At 39.3% G+C, this 27,886-nt stretch overlaps 1 protein-coding gene across 2 annotated transcripts in view; it reads left to right on the forward strand.

The window, feature by feature from the left end:
* Positions 1-27,886, forward strand: part of loaf (low-density lipoprotein receptor domain containing lost and found) — a 690,862-nt gene that overhangs the window by 645,330 nt on the left and 17,646 nt on the right. For both annotated transcript variants that reach the window (XR_014441985.1, XM_083126283.1), the window contains exon 5: positions 9,820-9,987. Coding sequence is in view for 1 of the 2 variants with exons in the window: in XM_083126283.1 (XP_082982409.1) it covers positions 9,820-9,987 (168 nt within the window). In the remaining variant the exon portion in view is untranslated. The remainder of the gene's footprint in view (positions 1-9,819; positions 9,988-27,886) is intronic.

Below are 27,886 nucleotides of genomic sequence, written 5' to 3' on the forward strand. Positions count from 1 at the left end.
GTGTTAATCACTACGGCACAGAAGTTGGCAAACAGCCCGTTTTCCACGTATTTGACACAAACATTGGTGACAGTAATACTGATATCCTGCTGTGGTGCAAGGCCTACTACTGATGACGTTGCATGCTGACGAAGTGGTTACGCAGACTTTGCATATAAGACGGTTTGGTGCACGTTAGACCAAACGAGATATAAAGCCTTGTTTCCATGATATGAAAAACGCAATATGCTGACCAAAGCAGAAATTTATTATATTATAAAACATAAATTAAACGTAACGTTTCAACCTTCTAGAAAGGTCTTCTTCAGACTCTGCACAAAGTACAAATGTAACAAGGTACAGAACAGGACGATATATATACGCAAAAATTACTCCCCTCCAGACTATTAGAAAGCAAATTTTGTACATTGTTCAGCACATATTTTAATCCTGGCTATTTCCCATTTTTGTGAAATTTCTGCGATATTGAGACTGTGAAACCAGTTATAATTTTTTTCCCTCGAGTCTTCTCAAATGAGCAGCCCCCCGTGGTTAGCACATCGTGGGTTCTGGGTTCGAAACCCGGAATGGGCATGGGTGTTTGTGGGTATCCATTCATCAATTTCATCATGTCATCACTCATCCCGATCTTCGGAAATTAGCTAAAAGTGGCACAAAAAGCGAAGTAAAATAATTCAAATCAATCAATCAATCTTCTCAAAGTAATTTGGTTGTTAAAAAAGCAGTGCAAGATAGCTATGGAGGTTCTGTAACGTCCTCAAGTTGTTTGACACAAGATTTACAGAAAAGTATCAATACTCAGTAGGGTGACTTCTGAAATCGTGTACACTAATAGTAGAAACTTTACTGTAGTTAATTTTTGGACCATTTTGTAGTAGAAATGAACCCAAGTTTATCTGAACACAGTGAACACATTGAAAAATTGCAACAACTTATTCCAATATGAAATGCCTATTCCTCATTCATTGGAATCGTGTGTCAAAATGTTGGATGGCCTGGTTGATATTTCTTACATTTTCAAATCTGAATGAAAAATGTGGCAAACAGTAACTTAAAAGACATGTCTAGGGTCTGCATTGTAAGCAGTAGAAAATTGTGACTAGCTTTTGTACACAAATATGCACAAATTGTTGGTGATCTTGGCTACACTGCCAGTTTCATCTTCACCAGCCGAGAAAATGTGTATGACATTAAGGAGGTTGAAATAATGTCCTCGCAATTCAACGTGAGATCCTCGACTAATGGATTGATTGAGTGATTGATTGAGTTAGTGTTTCAAGTCCATTTATGCACAGTAAGGGTAATTGGGACTGGACCTACAGTTTAAAGTCGGATCCGAACCACTATGTGCCTCCACCGGGTATCGAACCCGGGACCGCTTGTTTACAAGGCGACGACGCTACCACTGCGCCATCGGGGAGGCCCTCTACTAATGGACCCTGCATTGTTAAGTGTACATACATACGAATATTAAAATAGCAAGGCAGAAAAGACTACATCTAACATTCTCATTCTTTCTTAAAGAGAAGCTGGGATTAGCTTTTTCAAAAGCATTTTCTGCTAATTTTATGTAGAAAAGTCAGAAGTTCGCAGATAGACTAAATTTAATAAATGCGTGACCTTTCATTTGGTGGCAGAGTGGATTTTGATAGTCAGATCATACCTGCGGACGCTATACGTCCCAGATTTTCAGGGACAATCCCGGAATGGTATCATTTGTCCCGGTGTTCCGAATAGTTTGTTCGGGATGCACAAATGTCCCGAAATCGGGTGGGAAAGAAGATATGATTAAGACTATACTTTCCTGAACTCTATTTATATTTAAATGCGTGGACGTAATTTTAAAATGCTCATTATACAATACAATCTAACTCTACATTGAACCACTGCGTCTCCATAATGCAAGAGTTAACGAGATACAGACTGTACTGCAAACACCTTTGACTTCACGATGGCGCCGCCGTCTGCTAGCAGTGCTGAATTTCGGTTACGATTATCTTCCATTGTATAGTAACTTGCTTATTATAAAGAGTCAGCGCTTGGGTGCCTATCTGTTCAGTCCGCAGTTTTCTAATAAAGTTCCCACACAATGTGTGATATAAATGAGTCATTCCATGCGAAATCAACACAGCCCCCAACCTGACCATCACCGATTTTCATGAAATTTGGGGAATTGAAACTTTGCATGGAACTTAGTAACTATGAAATTTTTTGTTTCGTTTGTCTTGTAATTGTTAAATTATTCAAGGTCAAATTTCGCATAAATTGCTCTTTTTGAGCCAGCTTAGCTGTATTAAATGTGCAGTAACTCCGTCCCTATTTCTGCTAAGAAGCTCAAATAAAGCTTATTGTACAGAGAATTGAACAAGCTTTCCAGTGATATGTAACAAGCCTACCTTTGGATAAAAATATAATTTTGTCACGTGACCTTGAATATCTCAAAACATATCATCACCAAAAATCATGGAAAAATATATTTGGTCCCTCATGCCATACTCTAATAATATGCGTAACTATGTGACTGATAAAAGCCTCATTACATGAACTATGGCGAGTCAAATGTCCCTTAACACCCCCTACAAAATGTAAAAGAGTTATCCTGGGTATAATTGGTCATGAAACAAATAGGTTACGCATAGAGAGATCCCTAGCCGTGTGTGTCAAGCGCAGGTTCGGCATGTTGTTGACCGCCATATTGAATTCAACGAAAAATTTCAAAGGAAAAGGGGTGATGTGATACATCAAATCAGGCTAGAATTTCACATATCACTGGAAAGCTTGTTCAATTCCCTGTACAGTGTCTCTCAAAAGTTTTAGGACAACGACATTTTAAACTAGGCAACCCAATTTACACAAGGCGTTGGTGGGTTGAATGTAGGGTTAGTCTCAATTTCAGGGTTGCCACATGCACATTAGGTATTTATGAATTACGCGAAAGAAAGATATCCAAATATTATTGCATAAAACTAGAAAAAAATCAGTATTACATTTGTTGCAATACTCTCAGAAAGAAACAATGTCGATTTTCTAGTATTTCATTGTTGATGAGTCTACACAAAGGAAAAGTGGAGAGATGAAACGAAAGGGAACAAAGGAGAGGAGAAAAGAGAAAGCAATAGGAGAAGAGGCAAAGTAAAGAAGGGAAGAAAATAGAGGACGGAGGAAGTGGATAGGAGAAGTAATAAGGAGAAAGGAAAAATATGCGAGGAGAGATGAGGAAAATGGAGCAAAGAGGAGAGAAGAGAGGAAGGAAAGCGAGGGGATGGAAGAGGAGGAAAGGAGTTTGGAGAGGAGAGGAGGAGAGGAGGAGACGAGAAGAGGGGAGTGGAGAGTAGAGTAAAAGAGAGAAAGAGAGAAGAACGAAAAGATGAGGAGAACAGTGCCGTGGAGTCGGAAATATAAGACAGGAGAGGAGATAAGAGGAGTGGAGAAGAGTGGGATGGAGACAAGAGGCGAGAAAAGTAGGGAAGGCGGTATGAGATAAAAATAGAGGAGAAGGACGGGAGAGAAGAAGGAGAAGGAGAAGTTAAGAACAGAAGGGACTGGAGACGAGAGGAGAGAAGGGTTAGTTGCAGAAAATACGTCTCGGCGTCAAGAACTGATGCATTGATAAATTATCGACATGAAATATTCATTAACATTTTATAATGAATTGGAGAATGTATTAGATCGGTGCGAAATTCCTTTTGGCCGAGTTCAGAGCAAGATAAAATTTTCCACGTAAGAACTTTGATTTTACCTGCGATTATACCACTAAAAACATGAATGTAATTTTCATATTTATAAGAATTATCCAATTTTTCTCCTCTTCTCGGTTCGTTGAAATTGAGATTTTGTTATTTAACATTTCCCCTCCCCCCATCGTTAATTCCAAACTGAATCATTCCGTTTCATACGGCGTGGACAATGAACGCAATGGGATATGTCTAAAACGTACGAAAAGTTTCTGCCACCGGAGGGGTTTGAACCTACGACCAACAAATTATCAATCCTTAAAGGTAACCACTACCCCACAAGCTTTCGCTCCTGAACACAGCTAGAAGGAGCTGACCAATGTGAAATGCAGATGCAACCTCCCTCCTACATGTCATGTGCAAAGAATACTTGTTTGTAACAAAGGAAACGAAGGCAATACGACTGGGCGAAAACATTTAATGGAGAATTGCACATGATGGTAACTTTTCAGTCCATGTTTGTGAAGGTATCTTTGCATTGAACTCGAGTGGAAAAAGGGGTAATATTAGTGTGTCCTGAATTGCCACAAATATGAATGGTTATTTCATTAATATTTGTCAATGTCTTTGAAGCAGAACACAATTATCGTTAGAGTATCATAAGTCAAGATCTGATACGTGAAAATATCCCTTTGATCGTGTGTCAATTCATTTATTTGTTTATTATTATTATTTTTTTTGGTAAATTCCAGTTTTAGAACAATCTAGCCACTATACACTATTATTACAAACAATGTTGCCATGCTCTTGTTTAATAGAAGGAGAAATATTTTTAAAAGGAAAAAGAAAGAACACCTCGTATGGAGGATCGAACCTAGGACCGCTTACAATGCTCTCAAGAACTCTAACCAATACACTACTTTCTTAATTATTCTGTCGCCTCAATATTGTAAACGTTATCCTGCAAAAAAAAAAAAAAAAGTTCAATACTCTCATATTGCTCTGTACTTGTATAATTACTTTATACACGTGCATTTGAAATCTTACTCTGAATTTCTTTCTTCGTATTAGTATATCTAAGGTTGTGAATATATTTTATTTGTAATTTTATAACGGTTACATGAACATCTACGAAATAGTTCCTTATAACTTGGTATCTGTAAAGACATACATTCAAGTTTTCAAATGATATTAGACCACTAGATTTTGGCAAGGGATTATGTGTGATCCGTGTCCAGTCATCAATGCTGAAACAAACGTTTGAAAACTCTGTGGAATTTTCATTCTGAGATAAGTTGCCTTACTTGCTACATGTATGCGAACTACACTCTGTCCCACTTATCTCTGGAGCAAGTGAACGAAACAAGTATCTGAGCAGCGATGAACATATGAGAGGAACGGAATTGCGTGGAGGGAGGAGAATCACTGCAGTTACCAGCCTTTCCAGCAGCGTGTATTGCCTCGCTCTGTCCACTCGATCCCCCTTACCCTCTTTCCCCTTCTCTTCCGCTATGCGCGGCTTTGCTCCAGACATGCTGGGACAGGGCACAGTTAATTGTTTTCGCAAGAAGTATCTATGTGTGCCACACATTTAATTCTTTCTCACATGAAAAAAAAATGTTGTCAATTTGCATTCAGGGGGTAGTTTCACAGTTACAAACTATTTTAGGTCTATGGTTGAAATCCTCATATTTAGGGCTTGAACTCGTCACCTAAGAGGTTAAAGACCCGGTCCTGTTCTTTGTGATTCCTGGCAAACAAAAATGCTTATTGAATGAATATTCGGATAGTAATATAGTATGCTTTATCGTGTAACATGTAAGATACCTATTGGAATTACCGCGTAGTAGGGCAACCGATCCATGAAAAACAAAATAAAATTGAATGGTTGTTTTAATATAGATAAATATTTTTTTATTAATTTTTCTTCATTCCCTTGTTTTTCTTATTTTAATAATAACAATGACGCATGGCTCAACAGCTCTCGAAGGGCCTTGGCCTATCTCCCGACTGCCAGTCTCCCTCCCACAATCCTTCCTAGTGATCTTCAACCAGATGGGTGACGTGGGATCAGCACGTCGAACCCTCAACCATTATAGTGGTTATTCACCTGATGTTTACATTTTCGTTCCTGTTCGGCACGGTCGGGACCCTACTTCTGGTTTTGAAAGAGTAACATGGATTATAAAGATGTAAGGGTAATATCTTGCAGAAAAGACGACAATCATTGCGTGGCTGTTGGTTGCAATATGAGGTCCAGAACGAATAATTTTTCTCAAGTATCTGTGAATCTTTTTTCGACAGACCAGATACGAAAACTCAGTGGATTCAGGCAGTAATGCAAAAAGGCTGTGAACCACGACATGAGAAAGTAGACCTTAGACACGTCACTTCATCGCCGTTAAATAAACCGAATGAAATATTTAAGTTTTTTAAATTATAATTTTCTAACACACATATGTTGGCATAACAAATTTAAAAGATGTAAATGTTTACAACCACGAATGTTATTATCTGTGGAAGAAAGAACAATTAAGAGAGCTGTTTTCTAGTAGATACACAATGTCGAAAAATTATCCATTCTGATATAATCAGAGTACATTTCAGTTGTTTTGTTTTGTTTTAAGTACACTTTATGCACAGTAAGGCTATTCGGGACTCAACCTAGAGTTTAAGCCACATTGTGCCTCCACCAGATATCGAATCCTGGGACACCTTGATTACACGGCAGCGACGTTACAGCTACGCCATCGGGAGGCTTCGAAGTATTTGAATGTTTATAAATAATGTAAGCTTTTTTTCAACCTGCCGAATCATCCAACTTCCTGCATATTCGTATCATGTGTGGAATTGCCTGTTTTTTTTTCGTTTTCGTGGAATTAAAAATCAACTGGCATAGCTATATATATAAAACGAAAAAAAACAGGCAATTCCATCATCTCTCCTCGCATATTTTTCCTTTCTCCTTATTACTTCTCCTATCCACTTCCTCCGTCCTCTATTTTCTTCCCTTCTTTACTTTGCCTCTTCTCCCATTGCTTTCTCTTTTCTCCTCTCCTTTGTTCCCTTTCGTTTCCTCTCTCCACTTTTCCTTTGTGTAGACTCATCAACAATGAAATACTAGAAAATCGACATTGTTTCTTTCTGAGAGTATTGCAACAAATGTAATACTGATTTTTTTCTAGTTTTCTGCAATAATATTTGGATATCTTTCTTTCGCGTAATTCATAAATACCTAATGTGCATGTGGCAACCCTGAAATTGAGACTAACTCTATATACAACCCACCAACGCCTTGTGTAAATTGGATTGCCTAGTTTAAAATGTCGTTGTCCTAAAACTTTTGAGAGACACTGTACAATAAGCTTTATTTGAGCTTCCTAGGCGAAATAAGGACGGAGTTACTGCACATTTAATACAGCTAAGCTGGCTCAAAAAGAGCAATTTATGCGAAATTTGACCTTGAATAATTTAACAATTACAAGACAAACGAAACTAAAAATTTTCATAGTTACTAAGTTTCATGCATAGTTTCAACTCCCCAAATTTCATGAAAATCGGATATGGCCAGGTTGGAAATTGTACATGTCTGTGTTGATTTGGCATTGAATGACTCAAATGACAATTATGTTGTACATACATATAACTTTATCAGTTCCAAACCCCCCCCCCCCCCCCGTCTTCCTAACAAGCTACAGGTCAGTAGTGTCCCGGATTTTCACGTATGAAATATAGGAACCCTAATTGAACCAAAAGTTGAATCCCCCCCTTACGTGAGCTATATATACGCCCATGAATTTACCACAGAAGAAATTTGGTAAATTTCATTGATACATGAAAATTCATCGTCTGCAAATACAAAGGAAGAACGTAGCCACATAATGTTAAACTGTAAGAATTTGTAAGTTTGTAACGTTGACTACATATGTTTTTGTTTTTTCATTTGATTCGGCAAAGTATACCTTGCACATTGTCTTCTACCCATCTGACATTAATTAAAAATCATTAACTATTTCAAAATGTTTTTAATATATAGGGAACAGTTGCCGAAATTGGACCAGTTGGTACTATTTTGTTTCTGCATCAAAAACAAGACAGAAGAAGAACGAAATTGAGGGTATGAGAAGCACAAACTATTAGCTTTCACTTCATATATGTATTTCAACAAAAATGCAGGAACCAATATAATAGGTTACATAAACGAAAGTAGTGACATCGGTCCATTACATGCAACTGGTTTCCTAACTTGGACCACAGGTTGCTTAGGTTGGACCGCTCACAAAATGCATGTATGTCTAAGGTATCTACACACCTGCAGCACTCACTGCACACACCATTGTGGCATTTACTCCACGTTCACCGCTTGTAACAGCACCTACCTGCGATTTTCCTTTCTTTGCTACAATTTTTTGTGGACGTTTCTGGACTGTGGTGAAACCTGTCTCATCCACGTTGAATATTCGGTCGGGGAGGCCCTGGAAATGTCGTGTAGCAACTTCCGTATCCTCTTAGTGGTCTTCGCCATGGCTTATGGGACTGTTTTATCCTCTTCTATATTATCCTTGATTTCACCACATGTCATATCAACAACTAAGTCACAGAATGTTAAGCGATTTGTTTAAATCTGGCTTCGTTTCTTAAAAACATTTAGCCACCTTTAATCCTGATATTCCACTGCTTTTCTACTGAATTTTATTTTTCCACCCATTGTTACTGTAAATAGTTCCTTTTTGATTGAAGTTGTTCCTTGAACATTTATTCGATCATTGTATGTATACACGTCCGAATACAGTTTTTATGGAAACGTTTACTGTTTGTAAAAGAAACAAGAAATATTGCTTTAAATTCAGATCTTTTACTGCTTTTTAGCAAGTAATAACAAATACATTTTTAGGTATATCTTGATAGTAAGTACCATCGGTTTCACAATACTTCACAATAGTTTTATGCTAAGTTAGTAATTGTACTTGTGGCGTTTGAAAGCAAGAATATTTACTTACTTCATGAACAACTTTACATTTGGAAAATATATGTGTCTACAAGTGTGACTTGTTATGTAGGGGATAAAGTTATCCCTGGCAGCGATGAAAATTTTTCTATGTTGCCCGGAATACTTTTCGGGGGAAATACCTGCCTCCTCCCCTCCCCCATTGGATTTCTGGACCTAAAAACACATTTTTCTAACATCTTCAATTTAAGGTAAAGGTGTAAATTTGGCAGAAAAAATATTACAAATGAACTCTAGTTAGAGATAATGATATCCGCCGTGTGTATTTGTAAGTCGTCTACTATAACGTGCATGAAAGTTTTCCAGCTTTTTCGAAATGTTCTTAACTTTTTGCGAAGGGCTCGTCTCTTCCAATCTCTGTGAGGAAGTTTTGAGATTATTCTTCCTTTTTAATGTGTTGTGTTTGTCTTTTGCAGGTTCCTTTACAACGTCGCATTTTTAACTTTTCTCAGGGGTCTTCTTACACTCCTCGTTTTAACATTTTAAGGAAGAGATTTAGATAAGGGATATTGCCCAGCAGACGTTGAAGAGTGCAAAAAGGCCATAAGTGCCGACGCACACACCAAGTTTAATTATTTCATTCATTCGAGCATTGTAGCGTTGCCCAATTTTGGTTCTTGATTGTTTGATTTAAAAAAATAACGTAAAGTGTTTACTAGACCAATGAGAAGTGTTTAGGCCCAATGAACCCTCCCCTTATGTACCACAATAGAAATAGACGTATCTCGGCTTTCTTGATTTTCGGACAGTCTTAGCCTTCTACTTACATTCTGAGACCTTACATCCCTGTAACCGTCGTAATTTACAGACGCCATCAAGAGCTACAATATGCTAATTCAAGATTTTGGTTTTGATTGATTGAATGAATTTTTCTGTTTAAAGTCCACTTTATGCACAGTAAGGCTAATCGGGACTGGACCTACAGTTTAAAGTGGGATCCGAACCACCATGTGCCTCCCCCGGGTATCGAACCCGGGACCCCTTGATTACAAGGCGACAATGATACCACTGCGCCATCGGGGAGGCCATTCAACATCTTGGGTCCCGCCTCTTTGGTTCGGAGGGGACGATATGGTTCAAAAACTTGAGAAGTGTTCTCCACGTCCGCCACTAATCTCCATCCCTGCCTCATTCCAGACCTCGCCAAGACGATGATCTTCGGGATGAACATGACGGCGTTCATCGTGGTGGTGTCCAGCATCGCCGTGCTGCTGTGCGCCGTCTTCACCAGCCTCGCAGTGTGTCTGCACCGCAGGGTGCGACTCCCGCCTACGGTGCAGCAGCCGCCAGCCAACACCTACCCTTGTAAGTACGAGCCGGTACAGCTTTACTTGTTGCTGCACTGTGCGCTCTCATTACATAATGTATTTATAAAGGTTTCTCTAAGTCTTAATTAATGTCGTCAACTATTAACCAAGGTGGATTCATTTAAATCAGGTTGATTTAAATTAGGTGATTTTTTTAAAAAATCACTAATTTAAATCACTTTAAATGAATATAGAATAATATACATAAGGATGATCTAGATAGCAGAATCACTTTTGGTGAAACTGCATTAATCTCGGAATCATTTAATGATATTTATTAAGCTCTAAGCACCTTATTTCTTTTCTAACAAAAGAAAAGAAAGGAACATAATGTATGTGCTGATGGGGTAAAGCTCATAGGATAGGAAATGCAAACTGTAAGCACACAAATTTCTTTTGATTTAAAATTCAATAATTTTTATAGGCAAATATAGCATTAAACCGTAAATAGTGTCATCATTATTAAACTGTAAATACACATGGCAGCTGATATTTTGCAAACTATCATTAAAAAAGTTGCCAACATTCAGCTACAAAGAATATAAAAACTATTTTTAGTTACAGTTATAGAGTACATCCAGAATGTTTTATTTTCACTTGAAGGAAAGTTACTGAAATTATTATGCGTTCATTAACACACTCAACAAACATTTCCATAGTATGTTCATATATACGGTATCAAACAGAAATATGTATATTTACACATATTTTTTTTTATTTGCTTTAATCAAACTGTTCAGATATTTTACAGTGCCGTTTACTAGAAAAAGGTTTCTATAAGAATCACATATCTGTACGTATGGTGCCAGAAACCATAGAAGCAATTTTAGCTTGTTTGTTTTTAACAAAATAAACAAAAATTGATTTAAATTTTAAGAATTTGATTTAATTAAATAATAATAATAATGATTTTTTTAAGTAAAAATTATTACTTTCATCCACCTTACTATTAATTACAAATAAGTACAATATACGTATGTATGCATGCTTGATATTGGGTGTGTATGTGTACTAGAGTGCTGCAGGAGAGCATTTCGCTTGAGCGCCAAATAGTTCGCACGGATGACGCTAGGTAGCGTACGGAATCGAGAGCTTCTTCGCTCGAGCGAATAACGCTCGGAACGGGCAAAACGAGCGGTACGACGTTTGAAGCCCAATAGTACCATTACGTTCTCTATCTACAGAGAACCTACTCTCCGGCAGTAGTGGGAACCGGTTTCCCTTCACAGCGCAGAACAGTCGGTTATTTTGACAAAATCCTGTTTCCCTCTTGACGGCAAGCACAAGCAATAGGCCTAATTGGTTGTTTCATCGCGAGTTCCTTCATAGGTAAACGCAGCAACAGAGGGTGACTGCCATAAAGGCGGTCTCCGCGCCGGATCCTAGGACGTCCCGAGAATAATGGCTTATTTTGGTCACGTGACTGACCTCAGAATCTGGAGGCGATGGTCGCCATAAATAATTTCATTTCATACAATTTCTTTATTTGTCTATCACAGGACCGAAGTCCCATTTATGCTGAACATAATAACACAAAGATAATGTTAATAATATACACAAATGTTAACAATAATGTTAGTGTTAATACATAAACTAATATTATTTTTTCTGATAGTGTGACAATATATTATAAATACAGTTAAAACTCATTTACAGTCAAATCCAATAAAATATTAATTTTTCAGAATTTTGCGTCTAATAACATTACATGAATCGAAAAATATGTCCAATTAATGCACTTAAGAATAACTCATTAAACGAAAAACTCAATATGCTGACCAAGACAGAAATTTATTTCATTATAAAACATAAACTAAACGTAACGTTTGAACCTTCTAGCAAGGTCTTCATCAGACTCTGCACCAAGTACAAATGAAACAAGGTTCAAAACAGGACAAGGCTTAATGGTGTCTCATTGAACGATTCCTGACCTCTTCCTATTGCAAAGTTTTTGTGTATATTTAACCTTGAGAATGACTGTAGAAAGGTGTTCTGTTCCTCACTGTAAACGGTGTTACATGGAGTTTATTCTCTCTAACAGCTCACAAGATTGCCAATCTTGTCTTACTAATTTACGTAAAATTAGATCATTTGTGTTTTTGGAAGCAATGTTGTATACCTTTCTTAGTGAATCCTGAATTGTAATGGTGTTTGAGTGAAGTGTAAATATACGTAAATGTGCAAGGGCTGCCTCCCACATGGCGCAGTGGTAGCGTCATTGCCTTGTAATCAGGGGGTACCGGGTTCGATACCCGGTGGAGGCACAAGTGGTTCGGATCCCACTTTAAACTGTAGGACCAGTCCCGATTAGCCTTACTGTGCATAAAGTGGACTTAAAACAGCAACTCAAACAAATCAAATGTGTAAGGGCTGTGCACAAGTGCTGTGTGCTGAATTGCAGAGGCACTTATGATGAGAAAAGTATGAGTAACGTTCACATTTCCTCAAGATGTTACTGAAAATGAGTAATAGAACAATTCCAAGTGATTTTGTCCCTGAGAAAAAACTCCAGGGTAAATAACAAAGGTTTTATACTCTTAAATTAATTAGAGAAATAGTTTAGTTCATGATGTAAATATTTAATGTGGACGAAATCGGCATCCAACATACTGTTAGATTTGGTCGTTTTATTTGTGTTTTGTAAACAATTTTTTGCCCACCAGTACTAAGTACTTTTCATTTTTTTTAGAAATACCAAATAATGTACCCTGAATTACCAAGTTAGCTTGACCTTAATGTGCATTGTTCTGGTTGAAAATTAATTTGTTTCAAAATTTGTTCAACATACATATAAATATTGTCACAGATCTTACTAACAACAACGGAAAGATTCAATTTGTTTATTTTCTTTCGTTCAGTAAAGTCTGTAGAATCGAAATTACAATGGTATGTGATTTATGTTTAGTCTTTATTGTCAGAAATATATCCTTGCCCTTGTATCAATTTCTTTCATTATGCTGAAAGATTATAGAGATTAAGTTTTTGATTTTGACATTGCATAGCTACACAAATTTGTGCATATCTGGTTGATTAGTTTTGCGTAAAGTTAAAGACGAGTTAATTAGTTGGTTAGGCAAATTTTCTGCCAACCTAACATATGAGGTTTTCACTTATTCTGTTGATTTTTGCATCTCTAACAAAAGTTAGAAAATTTCTTAGAAACTAAAAAGTTTTACTGTAGGTGACAAATATTACGGATAATATTTCACAAAGAAATGTTGTTGTTTTTTCCGCCAAGAAGTTTCTAACCATTTTAAACCCATTTTTTGCTCTATGGTAGGAATTTTTTGTGGCAAAATGAAACTTTTGGTGTGAATATTCAATATTCTTGAATGATTGTATGGTTTGATTTATTTTACTTCATATTTCTGCCACTTTTGGCGTCGTGCTAACCTCTCCGTCATGGAGGCCGGCTATTCAATATTCTTATTTTTCTTCTAATTGTATTCACTGGGAGGGTAAATGTAAGAAATTAACTTCCTCTGAGAGTCCGGTCCATCCGAAAAAGAAATCCATACTTTAATTCTGTACGATTTTCCATGGCAAAGCGTTAACAGCGTTAAGAGGATCGCCTCCAGATGATGAAGTCTGGACCGGGTGCTGCGGCCTGAACCTCCAAGATGGTCTTTGTAGTGCATTCAAATACGTAATTGTTAGGGAGACAAATTTATGGTAAATAAAAACTGAGGAGAGCGGTAAATAAAATGTTAGATCAGCGGTATATACCAGCGGTGGAAAAAAAATAATTGAAACACACTTTTTCATTATGAGAGGAAACAACATACAAAAGAGCTATAAATTGATAAACTACTTCTTTTTTATATACTGTACACATATACAAGTACTTAGTACAAAAAAGAAAACACCAACACAAAATCACTTCATTTCTAAATTGCATATCCCAAGTGATTTATTCATTGTATGTATTTAAAGGATATCCTTGCTGTCCAACAAATAAAATAATCAGTACTGCACATACACAAACACATGTTGAAAATCACATGATGATAAACAAAATTCATTCATGACTGAACACAAATGACACCATTGTTTCCCTCGATGTGCGGGAACAGACTAATCTTATCGCTGCTACAGCTAGCAACTTCAATGAAACTGGAAGTTGAGTAGACATTCGGGGGAAGAAAGGAATGCAGCTTGACTAGGAGCGAAGTTTTCGAACTGACATTATGTGCATGGGAAATCCCAATTTGCAGCGTCTTCCTGATGTGATCGGAGATAAAACGTTCTTCAGCTGCAAGTGGTAGGAAACTTTAGGCAAACGTTTCGTTACAAATCGACAGTTTGCGCGCACAACCTCGATTGCCAGTTTTTGCGTGTTTTCTACTTAATTTGATGATATTTCACGATTACTTCGCGAAAAAGCGTTTATTTCGTGGAAAAGCACACATTTCGCATTACTTCGCAAATAAAACTCATGCATATTTCATCATTGGGGGTGTAGTTACGAGCAGAATGTTCAAAATTGCATCTTTTTTTCACTTTTCGCGATTTCGCGCATCGCGAAAATTCAATGTCCCTAGTAATTGTCTGTGTTAGAGGGCTTTCAAATATGGATCGTGAGGTGAAAGACACAGTGAAATTCAAATTTAAGTAAACGTGCTCATTATCTCCAACGTACTTGCACAGTGATATGTGAAAATTAAACAGACGATCGTGGGCTGAAGCTGCCACGATGGATATTTTACAAATATGTGCCTACGATTAGCGTCACATTAAATTGATATTCCATTGTAAACGCTCGAGGGTGGGAGACTCGGACGAGTACGAGCGAGCGAAAGTGGTTCCATGCAGGACTCTAGTGTGTAAAGCTTCCCATGCACATCGCAACATGCAATGAAGACACATAGGGAGATAATCTTGGTCATTGCATTTTCGTTTTTTTCTCAATTTCCACCTACTTATTTCAAAAACTCAATATGCTGACCAAGGCAGAAATTTATTTTATTATAAAACATAAACTAAACGTAACGTTTCAACCTTCTAGCAAGGTCTTCTTCAGACCCCGCACCAAGTACAAATGTAACAAGGTACAAAACAGGACGATATATAAGTATACACAAAAGTCTGAAGAAGACCTTGCTAGAAGGTTGAAACGTTACGTTTAGTTTATGTTTTATAATAAAATAAATTTCTGCCTTGGTCAGCATATTAAGTTTTTCATATCATGGAAACAAAGCTTAATGGTGTTATGACTACTTATTTCTTCGCCTACGTATTTATAAAATTGCCAGTATTTGGTTATCATCATCAAATCTACCTGATGTACGTTCTTAAATTCGCCTTCTCATCTTTGGTCTCAAGTTTCTTCAGTTGAAAAAGTAAGATTAGAGTGGGCATCCTCCTTTTCCTTCATTCCTGAAAAAACATACTTTCATTTATTCATTTACTAATTTTATTTCCCAAGGTGAAGTTATTAAAATCTTCCTGAGAGAATCTCTTTACATTTTCCGAAATTAAGAGAGGAATGAAAAAAACAGACTCATTAAAAGTCTCTTCCCCGCTGCAACACTGCAGGGCGAAGTAAGGAAACCAGGCCTCGTTTTTTTGTTTTTTTTTTAATATGAAAAGTAAAGTTTGCTATGCTTGCGAGTTTCAAAGTATTCGTCCTTTGGTGTGCCTCGGGCGTGCTCCCTTTGTTACGTGCTGCTGCCTCAACAGCCCCCTTCCGCCCGTTAATCTGGGAACCCTCTCCCTTCACCCCCTTCCCCTCTGGCATCCTCTCCGCGGCACGGGATTGGTCCAGAGTGGAGGAAGTGCATTTTGCTACTAAGGAATTTAAGTCTGCGGATTACACTGAATCGCAGGCTGGATTTCTTACTCTGTCAATCACTCGAAAGACAACTAAATTTCGAGATTACGTCTCGTGGAAGAACTGAAATTCAATTTACGTTTACGGTGGGAGGAAGCGAAAGATACGGCGGTACACTTACTGTATGAATTTCGGTTACAGAAATATTAAATGCTACAACAAATTGAAATATGGATTCGTTTAAGAATCCACTCCAAAAATATTAACTTTTGGATTGGTTAAAGTATTGGTTAAAGAAATATTAAATGTTACAAAAATGTTAAATGTGAATTCATGTTAATATCGGCCTACACACATCAGCAAAATATATTATTACTAATTATAGGAATAACATCTATAATTCTTACAGTAATTCAATGAACTGGCGTAAAAAGAGAAAATCGAAATTTTGAAATAAAAGCAGTAAGGAACTCTGGAAAAATCAAAGTGGCAAATGTAAATGCTCCTAAAAATTACCCCCGATTACAATTTTTGTCTTTGAACAACTTTTATAACGAAGATTGAAATTGTTATTACGAAATACATCGTTTCTTATCCCTCTCCTGTAGAACCCAGGTGTGTAATATCCACCTGTACATATCTATAGCTCCGTCTTTAAAAAGATCCTGCGTACGCTAGTGGCTACTTAAATATTATGTGCTACAACAATTAAAATATAGTTTCGTTTCAGAATCGGATAAATAAATGTTAAATGCTACAAAAAAATTGAAATGTGAATTCGTTTCAAAATCCGCTACAAAAACATTAAGTTGTGGATTCGTTGTGTTTCTCAGAAATGTATCTATACCCGTCAACAGTGGCGGCGAGGGGGCAGTTGCCCCCCACTTTTTGCCACTTTTGCTCCCGCACTATGATAAACCTTATGTACCAAGAGAAAGTAAACTGTCCTTGCCCCCCCCCCTCCCAGTTTTGGAACCCAATCGTCGCCACTAGCCGTCAAGTTTTAGTCTCACCTTACAAAATAACCCTTTCCAAATTTGGAGGGTAAAAACGGCTTGCGGCCGCCATTAGTCAATATGGTGTTTCAAAGTGCATTCCGCCGATGACTACAACGTGCAAAATCACTAATTACATATACATAACAAAAATACCAAGTTTCATAGTTCTACGTATAACTGAAATGCACAATTTTGTTAAAATTGTGAGTTTAGCTTCGAACTCATGGTTATCTTAGTGTTCTGTTCTGATACGATGAACGAAAAACGTCTCGTGGAGAAAAAGAATGACCGTATAAAGTTTTTACATGACACAAATGTCGCGTGCACAAAGGGATCTAAATTGTAAATTTATATGAATAGGTGCAGTTCCGTATTTATCGCATTGTAAACTTCTTTCATCAGAGTTGGGCAGTTACTTCTTCGAAGCGGAAGTTTATGGTTTATAGTTGAAATTTTTGTTGCGAGAGCCACCTGCTGGAGCTTCCACGAATATCTCTTTGCAGAATCAGTTGGCCTACATTGGAATTCGCTTCATGTCATCGATGAATGGCACAGTTTCCTTCCTGGTGGGACGAATAATAAATCCTCCGGGAAGTGTGATTCGTGTGTCAACCGACATTTTATTGGTGGATGGAGTCGAGGTTTGATGTTTGCCTCGTAAAACTCAATTACTTGCTCTGGCCGACCGCCTAGCGGCGAAAGGAGGAACTAAGACGGTGACTTCGTTCAAGGAAAAAATAAAAGGGAGGGTTGGTCTCGGCACGCGATTTCCGTCCGCTAACGTTTTATGCGGTGCTTGGCTTCGCCCTTCTTGTCAGTAAAACACACCCACCCCCTGCCCCCCTATCGCCAGGTGAGGCTCTGAATTTGTGATTTATTTATTGGAGTTTCATCTTATCGCAACCGCGTCGAAGTCGGCTCAGAGGATTAGACGCGGTTAAAAAGCGATAGCTGATAAAAAAAAAAAGAAGAAGAAGAAGAAAGATGCCGTTTATGTACATAGTTAAGTGGACCCCACGTTGCACATTTCTTACAATATGTGGCTGATAGTGAAAATAACATTGGGGTAAAAGCGTGCCGAGGACAGAATCAATATTCAAATACAGTATAAATATAAATGAGAATTATTGAAGCGTTTGAAACTCAGAGCTGTATGTTTTGGTCAGGTACACTCTGTCTCAGTCATCCCTGGGGCAGGCGAACGAAAACAAGTCTCTGCGCAAGTGGTGGAGCGAGACGGCTCCACCAATGAACACGTGAGAGGAACGGTGTCGTCCTAATTGCGAGCAGTCCTAATTGCGAACACTTCCTGCCTGAACAGGAATACACTTGAAGGGGTTCGTCCTAATTGCGAACACATTTTTCTACCTTGTGAGCTACAACTTTCTCTCAATCTCCTGAGTCCTTCTAACTATATTTGAAAAGAAACTCAGTGCCAGACTTGAGACTGGTCAGTGGCCTGTGGGTCACTGGTGGTGTAAGAGTTGCACCTCAAATTGAAGCATGTCAGTTGTAACATAAAATTCGACATGATTAAAGCCTTCGTCGGAATACATAAATTATACTAGGCACATCGGAAAGTAACGCACAATATTTTTTTTCTCCCCAGATATTGCAGCTGGAATGCTGAAATTGTACGACGAGAGAGTTTGAAGTTTGCACCACAGAGGGTATTTTTTTCCCCTCTGCAGCTTTAGCGAGAGAAGCCTGAACTACGAAACAAACATGGCGCGCATGTTACTGTCGTCCACGTGTGAAGAGCAGCGAAGTGTGGTTCGATTTTTGTGAGCCAAAGACCATACACCGAGTGAAATTCACAGGGACATGCGTGGCGTGTATGGGGACGACTATCTGGACCGTAGCAATGTCTCCAGGTGGTGTCCATTCTTTCAAGAGGGCCGTGTGAACCTTAATGATTCGCCACGCTCCGGGCGGCCGGTTACAGCTTCAACTCCGCAGAATATCCGCGCCATTGAGGCAGCAATTGTGAACGACCGGCGTGTGCACCTGCGAACCTTATCGCATACGTTCAACATTTCCTATGGTGCGGTGTACCACATTGTTCATGACACGTTGAAATTCCGTAAAGTTAGTGCTCGCTGGGTGCCTAAGATCCTGACAGACCACCACAGGGGCCAGCGAATGATGATAAGCATGGATCACTTAACGCGTTACGCCGCAGAAGGGCATGACTTTCTGAAAGGAATCGTCACTGGTGATGAGTCGTGGGCGTACCACTACACGCCCGAAACCAAGCAGGCCTCTATGGAGTGGAAACATGCTGGTTCCCCAGTACGAAAAAAATTCAAAGTGACTCAATCTGCTAGGAAGGTGCTTCTGACAGTGTTCTGGGACATGTTTTGTGTGTTATTGGTGGACTTTGCTGAACACGGGACCACTGTGAATGCTGCAGTCTACATTAAAACTTTGGTTAAGTTGCGTCGTGCCCTTCGTGACAAACGCCGCAACATTCATGCTGATGGTGTCAAACTTCTTCGTGAAAATGCCCGTCATCATGTTGCTGCTCATGTTCGTGAGAAACTCACCGAATTTGGGTGGGAGGTGCTCCAGCATCCACCATTCAGTCCGGACCTGGCACCATCGGACTTTCCTCTGTTTGGACCCAAGATGGAATTCCTGGCCGGCAAACACTTTGCGACAGATGCGGAAGTGAAATCAGCAGTCCGCAGATGGCTAAACTCCAACCAAACGGACTTCTACGAACAGGGCATATTGTGAAACTGGTACCACGATGGGAAAAATGTGTTGAGAAACTTGGTGACTATGTAGAAAAGTAGGGCAAAGATGTCAGTTCATTTGTGATTTGTTTGGTTTTTGTTACATATTAAACTTTTTGCGAAAAAAAATATTGTGCGTTACTTTTCGATCTGCCCACGTATATACATTATACATATTGTACAAAAAGATCTTATTCAATTAATAATGTGTCAATAAGTCTAATCTCAAGATATATGATATTGTTCTTAATAAAATAGGGAAATCACCAATCTCCTTGTATTTGTCGGTGCTTCTTGCTATCCTCTCGTCCAACAAAACATATATTTTCTTCCGCTTGACACCTTCCACGTTCAATTCCATTCTCATAATTATATCATTTGACTTTTCTGCCTCAGCCTCTAAGCATTTAATGACCTTGGCCACACTTGGATGTGGCCTACCAAGCTCGCTGTTGATTTTATGATTCCATCCCTCCACTGCATTATTTGTCCGGTGCCTCCTGTTGGAACAGTTCCACATATCTTTTGTCAGTAAGGGGTTTTCGAGCCACCGGTCCACAAAATACTCGAATAACTTTACAAGGTGTTTATTACGACGAGCTTGCTCGTAAATATGAAGCCATTCTTCTTCAAGATCATCTAGGTTTAGAAAACCTAAACACGCTCATATACGGATGCTCCTCTTTATTTCCTCATCTTCATTGTAAGATGTGGTCATGCGCATTTCTTGAACGTTCCTCCAAAGACTTTGTGTAAAGTGGAAATAACAACCGTGAATGTTAATCTTGGTTAAAACCTCTTTTAAAGCAGAAATAGCAGCAGCCTCGAAGTCAATCTTCACCGTTTCAGGGTTCCACTCTGGTATTTCCCTCAAGATTAATCGAAACAATCGTAAATAAATGTCTTTCCTCTTGTCTGGTGAAAACGCAAACACTAGAGGTAAAACATTTGCTTCTAAATTCGTACTTCCCAAGTCTACATGTATAGTATATGTCCAAGAAAACTGTGACACGCACCTTCTGCCTTTAGGGCTTTTAGTTTAGTCTGGTTACAACCCTTTTATCGGACTTCTCAAAGGCTTCTAAGGGCTAGTAGGACCAAGCCCTTGCGAGGTCTGTGGTGTAGGATTTATTTTTAATTATCACCTATGCAGGTTTGAAATGAAAGATCCTTAAGATCTTTTACTCGAAGATTTATTTAAACTGCTGATGTTATACAAACACTTTATCAAACAGACAATTCACCCGGTATAACTTGTAGGCCTAAACCTATTAGTTATACCGAAGTTTATAACCCTGGTCTTTTGATGATGCAGGAGAACACCTTATTCAGAGTTGGGTTTGTAGAATATCTGCCAAAATGGAGTACAAGTACACCAGCCAATCCGAAGATTGAAGCAAGATATTCCCCAACGTCCCCTGAACCATCAACCTTTCGGCAACCAGGAGAATGTCCCGCAGACTCACAAAAGTCTAGCTCTTTTATATCATATTGTTGTTTACAATTTACCATGGTTATTACATAGTTGTTTAATATTTCTATAGTTTCAACATTTAAGTTAAACAATTCATTACCCATTGTAACATTAACAATAACACATTTTTAAAGAAAATATTCCAACATAGATTAATATAATACAGATTGAATAGTTTTTTGGCTTGAAAAATCATGTGTTGACAGGGGCGACACAACTGGCTAGCACAGCTTTTGAACGTTTCATCCATAAAAAAATGTGTTTGGGTCTTCAAAGTCTCTCTTCCTTTGGTGCTAGCAAAGACCAGAATTCTCGTGTCTTATTGTTACCTGTTTTCAAAAACAGGTTTTCAGTTCTATGTGTTCGCAATTAGAACGTGGAAATATTTCTCAGTTTCATGTGTTCGCAATTAGGACGATTCAGGCACTGTTCGCAATTAGGACGTAACCGAGAGGAACGGGATTGCGTGGAAAGGGGAGCGACTGCAGTTACCAACCATCCCATCAGCGGGTACTGCTTCGTTCTGCCCACTCGATTCCTCCCCTTCTCTGCCGCAATGCGCGGCCTTGTTCCAGGGATAGGTGGGACCAGGGCATAGTGTACCTGACTGTCCACGGCAGAACAGGATTCGATCCTGTGATGTTAGGAGGGCGCTTTTCGATAATGTCATTGCACACAGCGGCTCTTTGGCTCACCAAGCTCTAACCGCTGGAAGGTGTTGGAAACCTGAGGTATAAAGGCACCCAGAGTGTGGCATTTATCACATCAGCTCCACTATGACTGATATCTAGGCCAGATTCATAGAAGTGGATGCCCACGTCCCACCGTATGGATATAATTTGAATTATAACTTTTACTCCAAGATATGTAAGATAGTTAGTTACGTTGTTTGTACTACCACATTTCAAATATCTTATTTTCAATTTTCTGGCCCCTTTCAAAGCAGTGGGGACCCAGGGCTGTAGCCCCCAAGCCTCCATAAATTGGGAACTGCTGATATCAAGATGTGTTGGACCAAACCCCTCAACGGTAGAGTGCAATGCGCGAGGGAAAACTTAATTTTACACAGGCACGTCATGTGTTGGTAAGATTCTTGGAAAATGTTATTTTGAACTTGTGAACTAATGGTCCCTATCCTCTTCAATCCTGTTACCTCTGATATAAACGCACCGCTGACAGTATCTCTGGAGGATTTAGAACACTTGGCTCATTATCGAAGTAGTTTGGAATTCTGAAGTATTATCATGTTTCCTTCCTCTCAGTGTATTTTTCAATCGGAGGAACGACACACGGAATGCTTTCATTTGGTGATTAGCAAGACGTTGTCTCACCTCAATGGCAGTGTGTGGGGTCCGGCATTATAGTGCAACAGGAACCAAAGACCACATGCCTATAAGTCATGAATTCAGTCTCTTCTTTCCCAAATCCTTCTGTCCAAGGGCGCCAACATTTCAAAAACAATGGGTGCACGCAAACACTAGAGTTTTACACGTTGAAAGTACGCGAGTACAATATCTATAAAGCCCCAATCCCACCACTCACTCACTCATTCACTGACTGGCATAAATGTTCTCCATGAAGGAAGGCCCGGAGGCAAAAAATGCCATGAAATTGTCCCAAAAAGCCGAGAAAATTAAAAAATCGCTCACTTGGCCTTTTTTAAAGTTGAAAATGCCCTTTTTCATGTTCTTAGCAACCCGTTTCCACGGGCATTTTTTGCAGCACACATTGTTTGATTATGTCTTCATTGTCGAACTACATTATTTCTCACAGAACACACACAGATGAATTAACTCCTGGTTTTGATTTGGTTCATTTTACTTCGCCTTTTGTGCCACTTTTGGCTAATTTGCAAAAATTGGGAAGAGTGATGATATGATGAAATTGATGAATGGACACTCACAAACATCCATGCCCAGGCCAGGATTCGAACCTTGGACCTCCTGGTTTTGAAAAGGTGCTTCAAACAAGGGTAACATCTGTATAAGGAGATGATTGAATCCAGACACAATTAGATATTGGTGTACTCAATGCGATAAAATCTACATCGTGGCTGTATTCATTAAATGTTTAGAGGTATAATAACAGACAATTCTTTAGAGTTTACCGTGTTTGTTGTTTACTATGGAAACGGGCGTTGCCAGGGAACTTAATGAAAGTTTATTTTCACCCCGAAAACTACGGTAAGTGGATTATGCTTGAATTTCCGTATTTCAAAACCCGAGCGTCAGAATTTATTAGAGGAGAGGTAGGAATTTTAGGCGAATGACGCAAAACAATTATTTTTCAATTACGTTTAAAAATGTGAAAATGCCAAAAGACGTAATTATTCCTATTTCAATTTAATTTAGTGTCGCTATTGATTTCTTTTATATAAAACATCTAACTAACTATTTTGAAACGGTTATTTAACGGTTATTTCTTACTCAGTTTATTATTAAGAAAATAGATAATAACATTTTGAATATTTGTAACATATTAGAACCCATACACACAATAACGTTACATTCAAAACTTTTCAAATAAGCTAACCTTCTTACTCGTTTCCCTTCCGATATTTTCAAAGCCATTAAGAGCATTGAGGAACCCAAAGCCTTGGCGAGGGGCAAACCCACAAGACGAGGCTAAAGGCCACGTCGAAAGTGCGCGAGTCCCCTTGATATCCTCTGAATTATTTGAAGATGAACTTGGTAAATCTGTAATAGCATATGTCCGAACCGAATTTAACTGTACAGTGTCTGAACACTGTGCGAGTACTGCCCAACCGCAGTCGCCTGATTACAAATGTATGCACCATATACACGGTGGTGCCAAAGTAGGTTGACAGTCTTTCTCTTGTAGTATTGTACTTTACATTGAGTGGTAGCATTGAGTGGCCCCAACGATCCCCAGATTTTACGCCTATGGATTTCTCTTCTGCGGTGTGGTGAAAGTATTCCAAAGAATACTAAACCTACTTGTCATATGTCAACTGAACTGTCAATATACTTTTGCACCATCCATCATAACACTAAGAAAACCACACCCATATTACGCCAATGTTCACGCAAACCCAAACTTTCTTCAACTTGTTCCTTCTTTGTGAGTGGTGTTTTGTAAACCCGACTTCTCCCTCCCAAGAAAATCGACACTTCTTCATTGCAGTCGCCAGATCAACTTCTCGAAAACAACGAACGCAAGTGACAAATTTGACTTCGCTTTTCTGCCTGTTTTGGCTAATCGCGAAGATGAGGTTGAGTGATGATAGGATGAAATTGATGTACGGACAGTCACAAATAACATCCATGCCCCGACCGGGATTCGAACCCGGAACCCCTAGCGTCGTACCAACCCAACGTTAGACACGTCATGTGTTACTAAGGGCCTTCGTGTCACCTGGCATAACGTGCAGTTGTAACAAAGTTACAATGGGCCGTCGTGCATCAGTCGGTAAGGCGTTTGACTGCCATGCAGAAGACCCGGATTCAATTATCGGGATGGGTGACCTCCTGGTCCCACCCAGGCTCTATTCAATGGGAACCTAAGGACAACCCTGGGGGTGTAAACGTGGCCGGACCTTGGTGCTGCTCACTTCACGTCCAATTATAGCCGAGATAAGAAATATGTGGAGCCCACCTCCACATCTCCTATGTCTTCATGCCACGGTGCAATACACAGGGGATAATTGTTACCGAAACTTTTAATGCCAAACTAGTATGGGTAAGTTTGTGACTTCGTAACAGGATAATAGTTTCGGAAGTGATAGTAAATTTCGCAAACTATCAACGCCACTTCAGAACACATGGTTGATTTGATTTGGTTCATTTTACTTCGCGTTTTTGCCATTTTTGACTAATTGCGAAGATGGGGATGAGTGATGATATGGTGAAATTGATGAATGGACACTCACACACACCCATGCCCAGGCCGAGATTCGAACCCGGGACCCTTGGTGTGATAACCACTCCCCCGCGGGGGCCGGCAGAAGAACACATGGGATGGGCTGAAGGCAGTGCTCGAAAAATGTTCTTCAAAGCTAGGTGCCAGCTCTGAAAATCAGGCGCCAGGAAACTACCTACTAGCAATTGTGCATACTACAGTATGTTTCAAAAGTCACTCAACCCAAACTTTAAAAATGTACATCATGAAAACCGTAAGAGGTATTTACACCAGGTTTTCTGCACCAAACTAATCGTGTACGCTATCACTGGGTTAACAAATTTATGTTAGCATGTATCCAATAAAAGCAATTACATTATTTTAAAAAATATTGTTAATTTGCTGAAAACATCTGAGAATTTATTTTCATCAATATATACCAACGTAGAAATTTTCAGCGAAAAATGTAGGTTCGACCAGGACTCGAATACGGGTCTCTGATATACCGTGGCATTGCCCTAACCACTTTTTTTAATTTTTTTATTTACTTGCTTTATTTTACTTCGTTTTTGTGCCATGTTTGGCTAATTTGAGTAGATGGGGATGAGTGATGATATGATGAAATTGATGAATGAACACTCGAAAACATCCATGCCCATGCCGGGATTCGAACAAGGCCCTTGGCGTCGTAGCGAACCACTGAGCTACTGAGCCGGCCTGGACTCGCCTGATTTTTCGCTGTCGCTTGCGTGGAATCTTCTCTGCCAGTGCTACCGCAACGGAATCTGTTGCCTTGGAAACACAGTAGAACTCGGTTGCCTGGTTCCTCCCAGCGTAGAGATGTTAATTATTGAAGATCAGGCACGCACAGGAAATGTACTACGTACAAATTTTCAGTGAAAAATGCATTATCATCTCTACGCTGGGAGGAACCAGGCAACGTCGAAGTCTGCTGTGTTTCAAAGGCAACAGATCCCGTTGCGGTAGCACTGGCAGAGACGATTCCATGCAAGCGACAGCGAAAAATCAGGTGAGGCCAGACCGACTCAGTAGCTCAGTGGTTAGAGAAATCGTATGGTATGCCAGAGACCCAGGTTCAAGTCCTAGTCGAGCCTGCATTTCTCGATGAAAATTTCTACGTAGTACGTATGTACATCTTCTGTGTGTGCCTAATCTTCAATAATAATACCAACTCTTAACAATTTGTGGGATCATTTGTTGGTGTTTGACTAGTCGTAAAACAGTTGCTTTGTGAGGTACAGTAGAAGCAGGGGATTTTTCTTGGAAAACCTCTTGCACATGAGTGTAAGAATGAGTAGTAGAATACTCTTCAGCAATGCACACGCGCTGCTCCAAAGAATATGCTATGCTGAATCAATTAAAGGAACAGGCATAGTAGCGTCAAAAGTGAGCGAAGAATTCAGTGTAACCAGAGGCAGACAAGGATTCTCTCAAGAGTCCAATTTCGGCACAAAATCTTGGTTTATGATTTTTCACGCCAGTTATTAATTTATCTAAATTTTCTGTATGGAGGAAACTGATAATTTTCAACATTGAAAAAATATTTCACAGGATGAGACTTTATAATGCAGAAAACTCGGTTTAAATATCTCTTACGGTTTTCATGATATACATTTTCAAAGTTTGGGTTGTGCAACTTTTGAAACACTCTGTATATGTAGCTGAGCATCACGGCATTCAAAACAACGCTAAATCATTCGAGAAAACTGAAAATGGGGTGTTGGGGGACAAGGAGTAAGAAATTATTACTGACTCTCTGGAATGTTTACAACGTTGATTTAAAAAAAAAATCATTTGCTAACTTACGCTGTAGCTACTGCAATTTGAACTTAGAATAATCAAAATGTCGTACAGTCGCCAGGCTGAAATTTTTAGTCGCCACGGCGACCTGACGACCGGGATTTTTCGATCCCTGGCTGAGGGGTAATATTTTGAACGTGCGTTTTGCCCCCTCCGAGTGGGGAGGGAGGTCAAGTGTCATCTCGCGTGATAGGTCTCCTAATTTAAAATTACTTTTCTTAGGTTTGGTCCACGGCTTCCGAAAGGACGCCCAAAAACAAACATCTTCCTGCTTCCTTTCGTTGGTCCCGCATGCAATCGTCCAACATCGATCGAACGTCGTGGCGAAATGGCGTCAGAAGTGGGTGACAGATTTCTCGGAGGAAGCGAGGGTTTAATTTAACATGTTGTTCCTCACGGGGGAGGGGGTGGCTGTCGCATTCGGTTTCGGCAGCTGCGATGAAAGTCGGCGGAAAGTAAACCACGCGATGACCATCCTATGAGGCTCTCAACGAAAGAACGCGCTGACGCAGCGGATCTCCTAGAACCATTTACTCGTAAGTTTCTTTAATTTAAATTCGCTTTACATCAGTACATTGGATCGTATTTTTTGTTATTTAATGTCGTTTTCTGTCACTTTTGGCTAATCCCGACGATGAAGCAGGGTTGTTAAAAGTCCAGGAACCCATAAATTCTATTGGGTTTCGCAACAGGACAGGAACTTTTTTTCGCTCAATTTAAATTCGGTCCAAGTTCCGTATTGTTATTTCAACTTGGACTGGATTTAAATTGATCCGAAAAAAGGTTCCTGGACCGTATTAAAATTGATCTCAGAAAAAGTTTCCTGGTCCGTATTTAATTTGATCCGAGAGAAAGGTCCCTGGACCGAATTGAAATACTTTACAGATTAAAAGGTTCTTTACGGTCCAAAACCCATTTATGCATGTTGAATTTCTCTCCTGGGCCTGAACTTAATTTATTGTAAATTCCTGGACCCTTAGCAACCAAGGATGAGAGTGAATAATGATTAGATGAAATAATAAAGGTAAAATCCACCGTGCCATGAAAGCACATTCCGGCGATGTATGGGTAAGGGCCCATACATTCTCGATATCGGCCATTTTTGACGTGATGTGATCAGCACCATGCTCCGGTCGCCTTTACCTCCCTCCCAGGGTTGCCCCAACGTACCCATTGATTTGAGGTTGGGTGAGCCCCATAGCCGCTATAAATCAAACTTAAACTGCATACTACTAGAT

Source organism: Lepisma saccharinum, chromosome 8 (genome assembly GCF_977018435.1).
Source record: "Lepisma saccharinum chromosome 8, izLepSacc3.1, whole genome shotgun sequence".
NCBI lineage: Eukaryota > Metazoa > Arthropoda > Insecta > Zygentoma > Lepismatidae > Lepisma > Lepisma saccharinum.